The sequence below is a fragment of the Morchella importuna genome (assembly GCF_003444635.1).
Source record: "Morchella importuna strain M04M26 chromosome Unknown Morimp01GS012, whole genome shotgun sequence".
Lineage (NCBI taxonomy): Eukaryota > Fungi > Ascomycota > Pezizomycetes > Pezizales > Morchellaceae > Morchella > Morchella importuna.
The window spans coordinates 361,919-374,920 of NW_025763409.1; the positions used below are offsets into that span (position 1 = coordinate 361,919).

Genomic DNA, 13,002 nt, shown 5'->3' on the forward strand with positions numbered 1-13,002 from the left:
AGTGACCAGTCATTTTCCTACAATCATTTGGCATCTTCCACCTCCCAATTGCTTTACCGGTGTAGCATTCTGGTCTCGTTGAGGAGAATTTATCCCCTGGTTCTCGAGCTCAATTATTTGTCTCAGTCAGCAGACAAAGTTATCAACGATCCCGTAAACATAGCGGGGAGCAGTTGCGGGTGGAAGAGCTTGAGAGGAAATAGCCCCTTCCCCGACTACAGTACCAGAACACGCCCCGTATGGATTCTCATCGGACAGAGCACCGCATACAACGCACAGAGCATAGCCCTACATCTAGAGATCAATTGGTCTCACCAAGCTATCCATACGAAACCGAACCTGGGTTCAATGACGCATTGGTCCTGACTGGCCTCTCCAATCTCATCTTCCCCGCCATTGGCCTGAAAGTACTCTGATAAACTTCAAAAATAGCCTATTATTCTATAATGGTAAATCAATTCATAGGTGACGCTAAAGTATTGCCTATACCACAATCGAAATTTTTTCATGCAAATGCTAAAATGTATGTAGCTAGTTCTCTTCACCGCGTTACACAGATATCCTATCTACCAATGGAGTACGACCGGGGCTCTGGCTTAACCGCCGGGAAGAAACAAAATAGTCTGCCAATTGTTTTAGACCTATTCTTATATCAACGTCCACTATTATCTCCACTCCGCGTGCAGCGCCATCGGTCCAACCAAACCACCTCGCTTCTGGACAGACTTCTCAGGAGCTCAGTAGTAATGGTATCCCAGAGCTATCGATGATATAGAGATGAAAACTTTGTCCTTTCCGCATTAGGCTTATCCCTACCTGTGGGGTCGGCCCCTTGTCGCATCAAACGCGCGCGAGCTCGAGTCTTGGGTCGCTTAATTTGAGACAACTCCACAAGACACGGAGCGCATGAACGAACTCTACTAGACAATTCAACTCCTATATGTAGGTACGTGTAGAGTATCGAGGCAAGCACTGGGTTCCGGATACCTGGCCCGGAATGAATGCCATGTGGTTCGCTTGTGGTTGTACCGACGCCTACATTTATTGAGTGCTGGCGGTTAGCCGATTAACGCGGATGCTCACGCAGTAAGATTTTCACAATTTTTGGCCGTTCAAAAGTTTATACTGGACATTCAATAACTAAAATTGGCCGTAATGAGTTGTAACTGGCATTCAACTAGAAAAAAAAATCAATGTGAGATCACATCTCATAAATACCGACAGAAGCGAAACCAATGACGAAAACTCACTGATATTCTCCAGAGCCCATGTCAATTGCAAAGTAAACAGCCCCCAACTTAACCCCATGCTTTGTGATCCAGCCGCTCAATGCATACGTGGTTATGCGGATGTAGCTAGGAGGGCTCCACCGGACTGAAACTTTGTCCCAAATATATCGTGGAGGGCGGAACGGCCCGAGCCCAGATACCAGGGTATTGGATGAGATACCAATAAACCCATCGATGGTTTAAATTGGAATCAACTTGCACTTCAATTGGCGTATTATCTGTACTTGCCACACCAACCTTGCATCTAATAGCAGTGCCATTAGTTTCTTTCCTCTTTTTCTTGCTAAGTCTTGCTATTTTCCTTTTTTCTCTGCCGTTTTTTCTAGTTTGTCACACTCTTTTTTTGTTTCTTTTCCTCTTTCGTAAGTTTTCCTCCACTACTCAAAATTTCCTGCAGAATTGTTAATAGCGCAATTAAAAGCACCCCTGAGAAAGCATAGCGAGCACCACTCAGACGTGTATCCTAACAACGCCTATCACCCATTCGCAAATCTATTCCAAAGTTTATGGCTGCCCCAGAGGAAGATAAATGTACCAAATCGAACTCACAATCTCTCTTTCTAATGGTCACATGCCCTGCACCACCAGCGCTGCAGCCCGGCATAGACTCCCCACTAGCAACCAAACCTAGAGTCAGCAACACTGCACTCATTACCTACTTCTCCATTGACGCTGTTCTATTCGCCCCACATCCGCACAAACCTGAAGCTATCAAGAGTACATATACCTCCAATACCCCCATAACTTGGAGGAGCCAATCCTTTCCCGAAACCAATGGGAGCGATCAATCCATTCCCAACATCAGGCCACCCTGCAGTACCCAACTACCACTCCCGAAGCTACTAGTAATTATACTATTGGAATAATCCTTGTTATTATTATTCTCCTAAACATGCTCCAACAACGGAGTGTGATACGGGCGTTTCAGAAATTGATAGCGATGTTGATGTTATGGATTCGACGGCTTAATCCTCACGCCGCACAACGAGTCCAAGTTGTGTATCACACTAAATTGGTCCGAGAGAATGGGGGTATGGAAGAGGAGAAATTCAAGCCCGCGAAGCTCTATGCTGCTGACTTTGGAGCGATTGTGGTACCAAACGAGAGTGTAGGTGCGGTGGGGACAGATCCCATTCCCCCGCCCGAGCTGGATGAACCTCTTTCCGCAATAACAGAAGATTTCCTAGTTACAAGCCAAGTTGCGGAAGGGTCTCAACTCTCCAACATCAGTGACGGGGAGATTAGTTCTCCAGACGTATGTGGAGAGCGAATTGACATATCGACATGCTCCACTGTCAATATAGAAAGCTGCATGCATAGCCCCAAAATCTCGTTCGAAGAGGAGCGTGAAATGCCGAAGGATCAACACCTTCTTTCTCCAATACCCCCAAACCTTCCCGAGAGCGACAAGAGCGCTACTGCTAGCTCAATATCAGACGAAGAAAATCGCCCCACAGCCGTCTGTTGCGTCCCTTCGGTCAGTGAAAAGAAGGAGAAGTGTGAACTGGAAAGCGAGAAAGATGTACCTCAAGATACCATTGAGCACCAGGACGATGACCTCAAAATCGACAATGAACATGCGGTTCAAGGAAAGAACGAAAGATCAATGCTCCTGCTACAAAGCATAGCTCCCGAATTTGAGCATGCAAATGGAGAAGAACATCATCACGGTGGCGAGGCTTCTCAACTACTTGCTGCTAAGGACGAACCCCCCCGGGTCAAAGACGTCTGTCCACCTCTCACCGCCGGAGCGATACTGCCCAGTGCTGAAGACACAATCTCTCTTCTTTGCTCCCGCGGCCTCAATGACGAAGGTAATGCAGGTGATTCTACAGAGGCAAAAACCCTCCCAGTCACTCCAATTGACATGAAATCAATGTAAGTCTATATCTCCCTTCTCTCCCGGTCGCTCTCTCACTCTCGTACTCCTCTTTCTCATCATCCTCCGCCAACTAACCACACACTCCCAGCAGACCCCCGCAACCCGGCAAGAGGAAGACTCTAGTTAAAATTCGTACACCTGATATGGATGATTTGGTATCACTCATATCGTCATGGCACCTACATAGTCCTGTCTCCCCTGTTAGTGGTTGAGGCAGTACCACATGGCTTTGTATGGCTTACAGATTCCAGAGCTTTGTATCTCAGTAGTCTCTTCCGGTAGCTAAGCCACCTCTCAATTCTGCTGGCGCGTGGCATAATGGGAGGGGTAACTTTGCCGCTGGGAGGGGCTGTTGAGGTGGGAGGGTTTGGGGCCTGTATTTCTTATGAGGCTAGGTGTAGACGAGGGAGTTGTTGGGGTATATTATATCGGTAGATTTATGTTCTGTATGTAGATGCATGTTCTGTAGGTAGATGTATATTTTGTATGGAAGAGAGTTGGTAATAATGATTTGTGGTTCCTCCTTTCGCACTCTGCGCTGCCTGGCATTACGGCACTCCTTGAGCGCTTTTAAGTGAGCTTCTGTGATGAAGGTGGAGAGTGTCTAGGCAGGATGCGGTGGTTAGTGCGGTTGGTGGGGCCAGAAGACCAGGTAGAAGAGGTCGTGAAATATAACGTCTGGAGGTGATCGCAAGTGGTAAGTGGAGAGAGACTACAACTACGCAACTCAAGACCTCAGCTTGTGGTATTGGGGGCGGGCTCCTGAGTATCCAGCTGCTGTAATTAATCGTAGATTGGTTAAGAATTGTTATAAAGGTTGAATGTTTTTTGAGGTACTTCTCTATTGCTGGTATAGATTGAAGGAGGATGTTGCAGCAGTACGTCGGGCAGGAAAATGGTGAAAAACCTCTAAATCTCGCCTCAGGTTGACGTTTTCCGTAAGAAGAAGTGAGTAGAAAACTACAATGTCTTTCCTGTCAGTTAGATGAGCTAGAGCTTGAACTCGAACTCCGAATCATGAAGACCGGAAGTAAGTAAGCCTTTTCGGGAAGCAAAGTTTGTTAAGATCTGTGTGATCTTACAGTCTCTTGAGCTATGTAGGGGACAGAATAGCTTCACTCCATCTCTGATGTTAAGGTAGAAGAGCTGGTCTAAATTCATGTATTTTTCTTATTTTCTTTTTAATTTCATTATTTTTATGTAGACGCAGATATTTAGAGGGGATGATGCGAGGCAAGAGAGCAGGGCGAATCACCACAGTCCCGGGTTCAGTACAATAAATAAATGAAACTACCCTCTATCGTTATGCTTGCCTGAATTTGTGGGTACTACCCTCAGGAGTTATAGTAGTACCTCCGATAGTAACGCAACGAACTATAAATATGAGAGAGAAAAGGGCTTATCTCTAATTTTCTATTTTCTTTGGTCGTTATAAAATAAACTATGAAAAGCGGATCGGTATGAGAGGTTCAACGACAGTACAAACTTGACTACATAATATATACATCCGATGACCAGAGGGAACTGTATGTAATCACAAAATACAGTTCAAAAAAATCATCGAGCTCTCTTTTCAATCCCCATTATAAATAAATGTTTACGATGTGGAAAACCTGCCGGAAACTGCACTACTCGTATTTTTGGTAATATTTCACTCTGAAATGCATCGATTTCTTTCTTTTCTTCTTCGCAGTTTGTTCTGTGGTTGTTGTCGGGGGTATTTTAAATCGTCGAGGGCATTATAGACCCAGGCACTGCAACCGTAGAGGGAAGTTTAGTACTTTGTTCATGAATTATATAGATTAACGATAACGACTACATGGAACAAGAAGAGTGATGAGTTACATGCAATTGAAAAGGCGTGGACACAGATAGACTCTTTTCAATAAGATTATAGTCACTTGTCAAGCACGGCATACAATATATTAATGAGTATAGCCAGAGCGATTAAGAAATTATATTATATCAAGTTCCCAGAAACCACTCGATCAAGTAGGCGGTACAATTTATATATTATTGCACCACTACATGTAGCCAAACATTACAGAAACATTAACCAAAGAAACGTAACCAAAGAAAAGTAGCCAAAGAAAAGTAACCAAGGAAGAGTAACCAAAGAAACGTAACCAAAGAAACAACTCCAACAATCCCGAAAACAATTCTGACAACAGTAATTCTGACAACAGAAAAAAGCAAAGCAAACAAAACAAAAGAAAACAAATCAGAATCAAAATCAAAAACAACCTCCGCTCCGACCTTTCGTCACCACCGATCTCTAGACATACCACGTCCTCAGAGTCTTTCTTCTTCCACCTCTTTCATTCCACCACCTAGATAACTCTGAAATAGGTGGCTTGCTTCCATTCAACATCCTCCTCTTTCATTCCACCACCTACATGTCTCTGCTGCAGGCGGTTTTCTTCCACTTCCTCCTCTTTCATTCCTCCACCTAGATATCTCTGAAATAGGTGAATTGCATCTTAATTCCTCCTCTTTACTTGATTGTTAGCGTCATCTGGGTTCTACTGCCGCGAGATGAGCTGGTCGAAATGCATGATGGTTTTCAATGCAGTATCGAGTGTTCGCTGTGGAACGTTGCATGACGGGTAGACATGTTGTGACAGGACGTTGCGGGATTGATTGCATTGTCGGGATTTTTTTCATCTGGCCATTGTGAAGTGGTATGCCAGGTGGATTATTCGAGTAATCGTATAGTTGGTATGCATGATGGTAGTAAGTTTATATGGATTGTGCATCAGTCGAGTAGACTTGATGTGATAAGTAATTTCCATAGCACATGCCGAGTAGACATGGTGTGTGACTGATGCATAATTGGTTGCAAGTGTCGATGATTTATTAGATTGGAGAGATGGGTTTCTTGGTTTTAATCGTATAGGTGGGTACGTATTGACGGTAGTAAGTCCGTATGATTTTTTTTGTGTATCAGCCAAGTAAGTAGCGTTGACGTGATAGGTTTTCTTTTTGTCGATACATAGCACATAAGAGTTTGAGTGCAGCGTAGTTATCGAGGCAGAGTGGTTGCAAAGATCTTTTCTGCAGAAGTTGTGACCTATGTTGCATGATTGCAAGAGTCAAGTCGAGATTGTTGCTATCTGGATTGCGTGAAGCGGTGCTCCAGATGGCATATTTTTATTTCGATGTTTATTGTAATCGTGTAGTTCGTTTGGTTTTGGGTTTACTGGATGATGTATACATGTATGTACGAGATACATGATCGACTCGACGTTGCGTGATTGAGATTGAGGTAGTGGAGCCGAGATTTTTGTCATCTGGTTTGCTTTGGTGAAGCGGTGTTCCAGACGACATAGTTGGTTTGGTTTGTTACATACTAGGGATAGTCTAGTAGTAAAGTTCGCTTTAAAGCAAGATTCATAGGATGTGAATGCTTGCTCGTGTAGTGGGTAGTCAAGTTGACTGGATGATACATGTATGTACGAGATACATGTTCGACTCGATGTTGCATGATTGAGATTGCGGCAGTCGAGTCGAGATAGTTGGTTTTGGTTTTGTTACATACTAGAGATGGTCTAGTAGTAAAGTTCGCGGTAGAGCAAAATTCGTAGAATATGAATGCGTGCTCGTGTTTTAGTCAAGTTGACTGGTGATGTACATCCGACTCGATGTTGCGTGATAGTAAGTGTAGGTATTGAGATAGATGTACGTTTTGAGGCGACAGCTGGACTCGATGCTTCATGATGAATTCATTGAAAGAAGTGTATCGAAGTCGCGATGCTGTCTGGCAGTCCAAAGCGGTGTGCTCTTGGATGCATTGGTTGTTGTCTAAAAGGTGATCCTGATTCTCGTTGAAGGAATGGTAAGAGAATGCAGGTTTCGAAATGGCTGGATGGTATGGTTTCAGCAGGTGATTTCTGGCGATTGTTGTAATCGCAATTGGTTTTGTAGATGGTGGTTTTCGCGGCAGATGCGTGATCGATGTGTAAATGTATGATCAGCATGGTATAGTATGGTGTATGAGATGTCAAGTAGATGATATTTGACGGTGAAGTTGCAATGCAATTGAAGATGCTGCATGCATGATTGTGTTCGATAGTCGAAATTGATAGATGTTCGGTGATCGATGGTATGATGTGAGTCAAGTAAAGTGTGTTTGAAAGTTGAAACCCGTGATTGATATAATGTTCGAATTTCGTAGACGTAAATCGAGAATGATGAAGATGATGTTCGATGTTGTACTCGATGTACTCGATGTACTCGACTTTGACTCTTAAGGCACCCAGATCTTTAGATATTGTGTGTTCACTGACGAAGTATATAGACTGATACAACGTGCATCGCCCTCGCAGTAGCAAGTTTGAGCAATCGGACCCTACTCCATCACCCCACTCGGCGTGCGGATAACACGTACGAATACGTGTTCATCCAGACCCCAAGCGGGGTGAGGGGCACGGCCCGACCAGGAGACCAGGCTGCCGCGAAGCAAGCCCGTCACGATCCCGATCGGTCGCCCTCTCGTTTTCTGGACTGGGGACAAATCCAGCCACCTTTCCGTGCCATCAAGGACTGAAGTTGTTGGACATGGCCCCCCGCGAGGGAGACCACTCCTTTGCCCGACCGGCTATGCTAGTTCTCTACAGACCCCCCGCGAGGAGAGCCTGGAGAAAAAGGATAGAGGGCCGGGCACAACAGTCCCGATGGTTGGAATCGGTGGAGGACTTGGCCATTCCTTGCCATCCAGGACTGAAGCTGTTGGACATGGCCCCCCGCGAGGGAGACCACTCCTTCGCCCGACCAGCTATGCTAGTTCTCTACAGACCCCCCGCGAGGAGAGCCCGGAAAAAAAGGGTAGCGGCCGGGCACAACAGTCCTGATGGGTGGAATCGGCGAACCTAAGTAGAAGAAGATGAGTTAGTCTTTTTGTTCGATGAAAAGTAATAAGTTGATAAGAAATAGAGAAGAAAAAACTTACCCACTGCCAACACCTCGTTACTTATATCTCAGGCCTCTTGGGAGGCCATTCCGGCCAACAGACATCTGGGCGTGCGGAAGCTATGCTAATTCTCTAACAGACCCTCCGCGAGGAGAGCCCGGAAAAAAAGGACAGCCACGCAACGACAGATGCTGATGGTGGAATTGACAACCTAATAGACAATTGAGTTAGTATTGGAATTGGTAAAAGATATAGAGTCAAATGGAAAGCGGAGAATACATACCCTCAACCTATTATCAATTACATGGGTAGCTTTAATATTTTGATTGGAGCCCACCCGTGCTCCAATATAACGACACTGAGGATTTATACCATCCTAACCCCATGGAACAAAAGTCCCAAGAGGTAGTCAGGAAATCCCCAGGCCAGCGCCGCTGGAAGCTCGCAGACCGGGATGCCCTCGCCAGTTCCAATCGTCATGCCGGCCTCGTACAGCCAGCAGACTTCCTGAGGAACCAACTTGGGCACCACCAGCACGGGAACCTCCTCGACAGCCAAGCCACAGGAGAGATCACCGAAGACATCCTGGAAGAGTGCGGAGCTAGGCTCCGATCTGAACTCTTCACTGGGAACGTCATCTCCAGTGATCTCCCCTGCGGAGGCAGGGAACAGCAACAGCTCCTGGACGCAGGAGAAGCAAACTGAGGAGGGGGAGGAAAGACCATTGGGGATGGCGTGGCTGGCACGTCCAAGATCACCATCGCCCCCACGACCGCACACAGACACCTTTTCGCACACGCTGTACAGCGTGGCGGAGACGGTCGTGCCCATGACGGCCGATAGGGACTCTGGGACCAAGTCCGACACCAGAGCAGTTGCCTGCCCACTGATGCCAAACACCCACAGGCCAGCAACCATTGCCACCGCGAATGCCGACAGCATTCGCACGAGCGTGCGCGGGTTCCACGTGTGGGCCCGTCCAGACCTGGGAGCCTTTCGAGCACTCCACAGGATCGGGATAGGGGCCTCGACGGCCACGGAAACCTGCGCTGGTGCCAGCGCGAGAACACGGCGGTTTTGACGGGCGGCACGGAGCCGGACCGCGTTCTCACGCTGGGTTGCATCTGCCTGGGCCCGCTGACGTACAGCTGCGGCCATGGCCAACCTCCCTTCCTCTCCGGCAGCCCTGATGGCCATCTGACCGGCCACTACGCTGTCAGAGACAACGTAGGGACCAGCCAGCCGGAGGTGCTCCTCCCGACGTCCCTTTTGCGCAGCCTTCTGCTGCATCGCCTTCCTTCCACCGGTCTTTGCCACGGCAGGCAGCTTCTTCTCGGTGCGAGGCTCTGGAGAGTCTGGCAGACCAAGGTTGTCCTCCCAAGCGAAGGGGCTGGACACCTTTCTGGCCTTTGCCTTCCTCTCCGGGACCTTGACCTCGACCGGCAGAAGCTCCTGCACGGTGGCCTTGACGGGGACCGGGGTGTTGATGCGGGCAGGCGATGCTGCTCGGACGGCTGGTGAGGTCGCGGCCTCTACGGGGACCACGGCGACCTCTGGTGTTGCTGTTGCTGTTGCTACAGCTTCTGGCTCCTCTGATGGCGCCTCTGCTGCTTCTGCCTCTGCAGCCACTACCACTGCTGGTGCTGCTGCTGCTGCGACGGCCTCTGTTGCAGGTGCTGCTGCTGCCTGCTCTGGTACTTCAGAGCTGACCGGTGCAGGCGGTGCTGGCTGTACAGCCACGGGCACTCTCTCCTGACCGACCAGCTCCTCCGTGAGCGACGGGACAGCTGGGGGCACGACAACAGAGGGGACGACGGGGGCAGGCACCGCAGGCACAAAGAACAGCGCGCTGGAGTCCACAGGCGGCGGTGTCGCGAAACACACACCGGAGGACACAACCAACGGCCTTCTGACCTCCACAGGTGCTGGAGGTGGTGCGGCAGGGGCAGCGGCGGGGGCAGACAGAGTCCAAACCGGTGCTGGCCGGGCAGCGGTCAGGACCGACAGGGTCGGTGTTGACTGGGCTGCCGCGGCCGCGGCGACACCGAAGTTGAACTCTTCGCCAGCACCCAAGGTCCTCAGGAAAGAGGGCTTGGGTGTGGCAGAGGCAGAGGCGGCAGGGCGGCGAGGAGTGCTCAGGGCAGTCCCAGTAGCTGCTACTGGAAGCGCACCTGCTTCTGTTCCTGTTGCAGCTGCTACTGCTGCGGGTGCGGGACCGTCCTTCTTCTGCCCGAAGAAGAACGGCGGGGAGGCTGGGCGCTGGAACAACGCCGAAACGTTGTCTACTCTTCTGAAGAGCGGCGAGACAGCGGCCGACCCCCCAAAGGAACGCACGGGAGCAGCAGCAGCAGGGACAGGGGCATTGCGGTCACGAGCCGCAAACAGAGCAGGCACGATTGCAGCCGGTGCCACTCTAGGAGCCACGGAGGGCTCAAAGAGGGACCGCTGGCCAGCAGCAGGCGCAGCACGAGGCGCAGGGACCACCAGGACCCGTGGGGCCAGAACCACCAACGGGCGAGCACGAGGAGCCAGAAGCTGCGTCGTGGGCGGCACAGCAGAGATGAGTGTGGCCATTGGCGCCACAACAGCAGGGACAGACGGAGGGGAAGCGGCATCGGCGGACGCAGCGACAACGGACGGGGCAGACATCTGGATGTCTCCATCCATAGAGGTTCGGGCCTCCAGGATTTCAACATCCATGATGCTGGAGATTTCCGACTCCGTATCGCTGTCGTCCCTTGACTCAGCCATCTCGACCTCCGTCAGGCCGACTGCCCCCTGGGAGAGACCTTCTCGGTCGATCTCCATAGCCACAGCCCCTTGCGCGGGCTGTGGTGCTGTTGTAGACGCTGGGGGAGCCGGGCTCCACTCCATCTCTACTGGCCGCACGACATTGATGACACCGTGCCGTGTCTGCATTTGCTCCAGGAGCGTCGCCGGGCGCAGTGCCGCCCTCGGCTCCTCATCGACCTCCATTCCCATCGCACTGTCGAACCACCCCCGGGGAGCAGCCCTAACAGGCGTGAGACCTCCTCAGCGTGCGGCTGGCTCTCCGCGTATATGGCCCCCCTTGGCACAACCGGGGGAGTCAAGACCGTGCGCGGCACAGGCGTCTCGAAACCCACTTGCTGGGCGGTTGGCCGGTAAGGCAGACGTACGGGAGTTCCAGCTCTTGGCCGGAGCAACACTGGGGAGGGGGAGGGAGGAGCATTGGCGGCGGCGAGGACGGCACTAAAGCCCGCGATCTGGGTCGTCCGCCTGGCCCTTGCGATCGCCCGTTGGCGGATCGTTGGGTCCGAGTCGGACGGGGGAGACACGGCACGGCGCTTCCTTTCCCGCGAGGCCCTTGCTGCTACGGCGAGCGGGGTGTCCATGCTATCGGCGATTTCGGCCGCCATTCGCCTGGCCTCAACGGCAGCAGCGGCTGAAACCGCTGCGAGCCTACGCCCGGCAGCGGCTGCCATTCTGCCCCGACTGATCGCAGCACAGGCGAAGGCGGCCTTCTCGGTGAGCGCACGGACACGCTCTGACGGCACTATCGCCGCAGCAGGAGGGGCGGGGGGCCCAAGGAGGGAGAGTCCGGGGGGGGAACCGGAGGGTTGTCGGGGAGCCAAGCCGGGAGGAAGGTTGGGGACCGACCCCAGACCCAGAGACAGAGCGTTGGACCGACAGCGTGTCGACGCTTCCTGTGCCACGATGGCAGGGGCAGGAAGGTACGCCGGGTCCTCGGCGGAGTAGAAGTCCTCTGAGTCTGAGGATGGCGACACGGAGCGCACCGGCGGTACGCTAGGCCTAGAGAGGATGTTAGAATACATATTTATGGTTTGTTTGGCAGTTTTTATTAAGCAATCGCAGTTATCGTGGAGTTGGGATTGTGGTTTGGAGTTTTTGATATTGGGAGTGTGTGTGGATATTAGCGTGGGGTTGGGTTATATTTGTGTGGGTTTGTGAATCTTGTTAATTGCGATCTTGGGTGTCAAGAATTTAGAGGTTTGATGTTTTTTGGGGGGTTTGGCAAATCTTGTCCGTTGATATTTTTATAACATATCGAGAGGTTTTTAAATACTCCCAATATATTACAATCTCGCAGAGACAGTCATGTTTGAGTTTCATGGTTAATAATAATAATAAGGTCTTACAGACGAAGACCTTATTAATTATTACACTTTTGACTTTTTGGGGAAGAGTTTCATGTGCTTTTTTGTCCTTTTCTATCACCCCTGCGGTTGCGTTGGGACGACACATGCAATTGTTTTTATTGTGTTGCCAGCAAAAAAAAGATCTTAAAGGAATAAGAAATTTTACAGCAGCTACAACAACAACGAAAACATGACCAAAAAGGGAAATCAAAGACAAAAAATCTTTTATTTTTCTTTTCATTGGTTTATTGGGGGAAACGAAAATGAAAAATGGAAAAAAATGAAAAAATAAAAAACTGAAAAAAATGACAAAAATGACAAAAATGACAAAAATGACAAAAATGACAAAAAAACATAAGAAAAAGATACAGAAAACTTACGTTGTCATGGTCCTTGCCCTGTGGGAGAGAGAGAGAGAGAGAGGAGAGAGAGAGGGGGGGGAGAGAATCGATGGAGTAGGGCGGGATTGCTGGGGTCAAAATTTTGATATAAATATCAAAATTTTGTTGCTGGCAGTCGCGTCTAGTCGATCGATGGTATGGAGAAGAGAAGGAAGAAAGGGAGAAAGAGGTGGGGATGGGTGGGTACTTATGGGAGCCAGGGTTGGGGGTAGAATTCGTCGGTACCTAAGGGGCCGAAGGCGAGAGTTAGGGTTAACTTGTAGTCTCGAGAGAGGCCTGGTGCATGTTATATTTGGGCTTTAAGTCTGTCACTAAAGGGCCTACAGGGTATATCCAAGAGGGAACAGGTTCTAGAGATTCAGAGCTTTCTTTTCATACATTT

The 13,002-nt window shown here is 49.7% G+C and overlaps 2 protein-coding genes across 2 annotated transcripts; one reads left to right on the forward strand and one right to left on the reverse strand.

Moving 5' to 3' along the window:
* Window positions 1-2,181: 2,181 nt before the first annotated feature.
* LAJ45_04776 (uncharacterized protein) lies at window positions 2,182-3,383 on the forward strand (the record flags this gene model as incomplete). The annotated part of the gene is made up of 2 exons (XM_046114352.1): window positions 2,182-3,167; window positions 3,260-3,383. 2 exons carry the CDS (start codon window positions 2,182-2,184, stop codon window positions 3,381-3,383), a joined length of 1,110 nt encoding a protein of 369 aa, XP_045972378.1.
* A 5,063-nt stretch (window positions 3,384-8,446) lies between these two features.
* On the reverse strand, window positions 8,447-11,895 carry LAJ45_04777 (uncharacterized protein; the record flags this gene model as incomplete). Its single annotated transcript, XM_046114353.1, has 2 exons — window positions 8,447-11,050; window positions 11,239-11,895. 2 exons carry the CDS (start codon window positions 11,893-11,895, stop codon window positions 8,447-8,449), a joined length of 3,261 nt encoding a protein of 1,086 aa, XP_045972379.1.
* Between the last annotated feature and the right edge of the window lie 1,107 nt (window positions 11,896-13,002).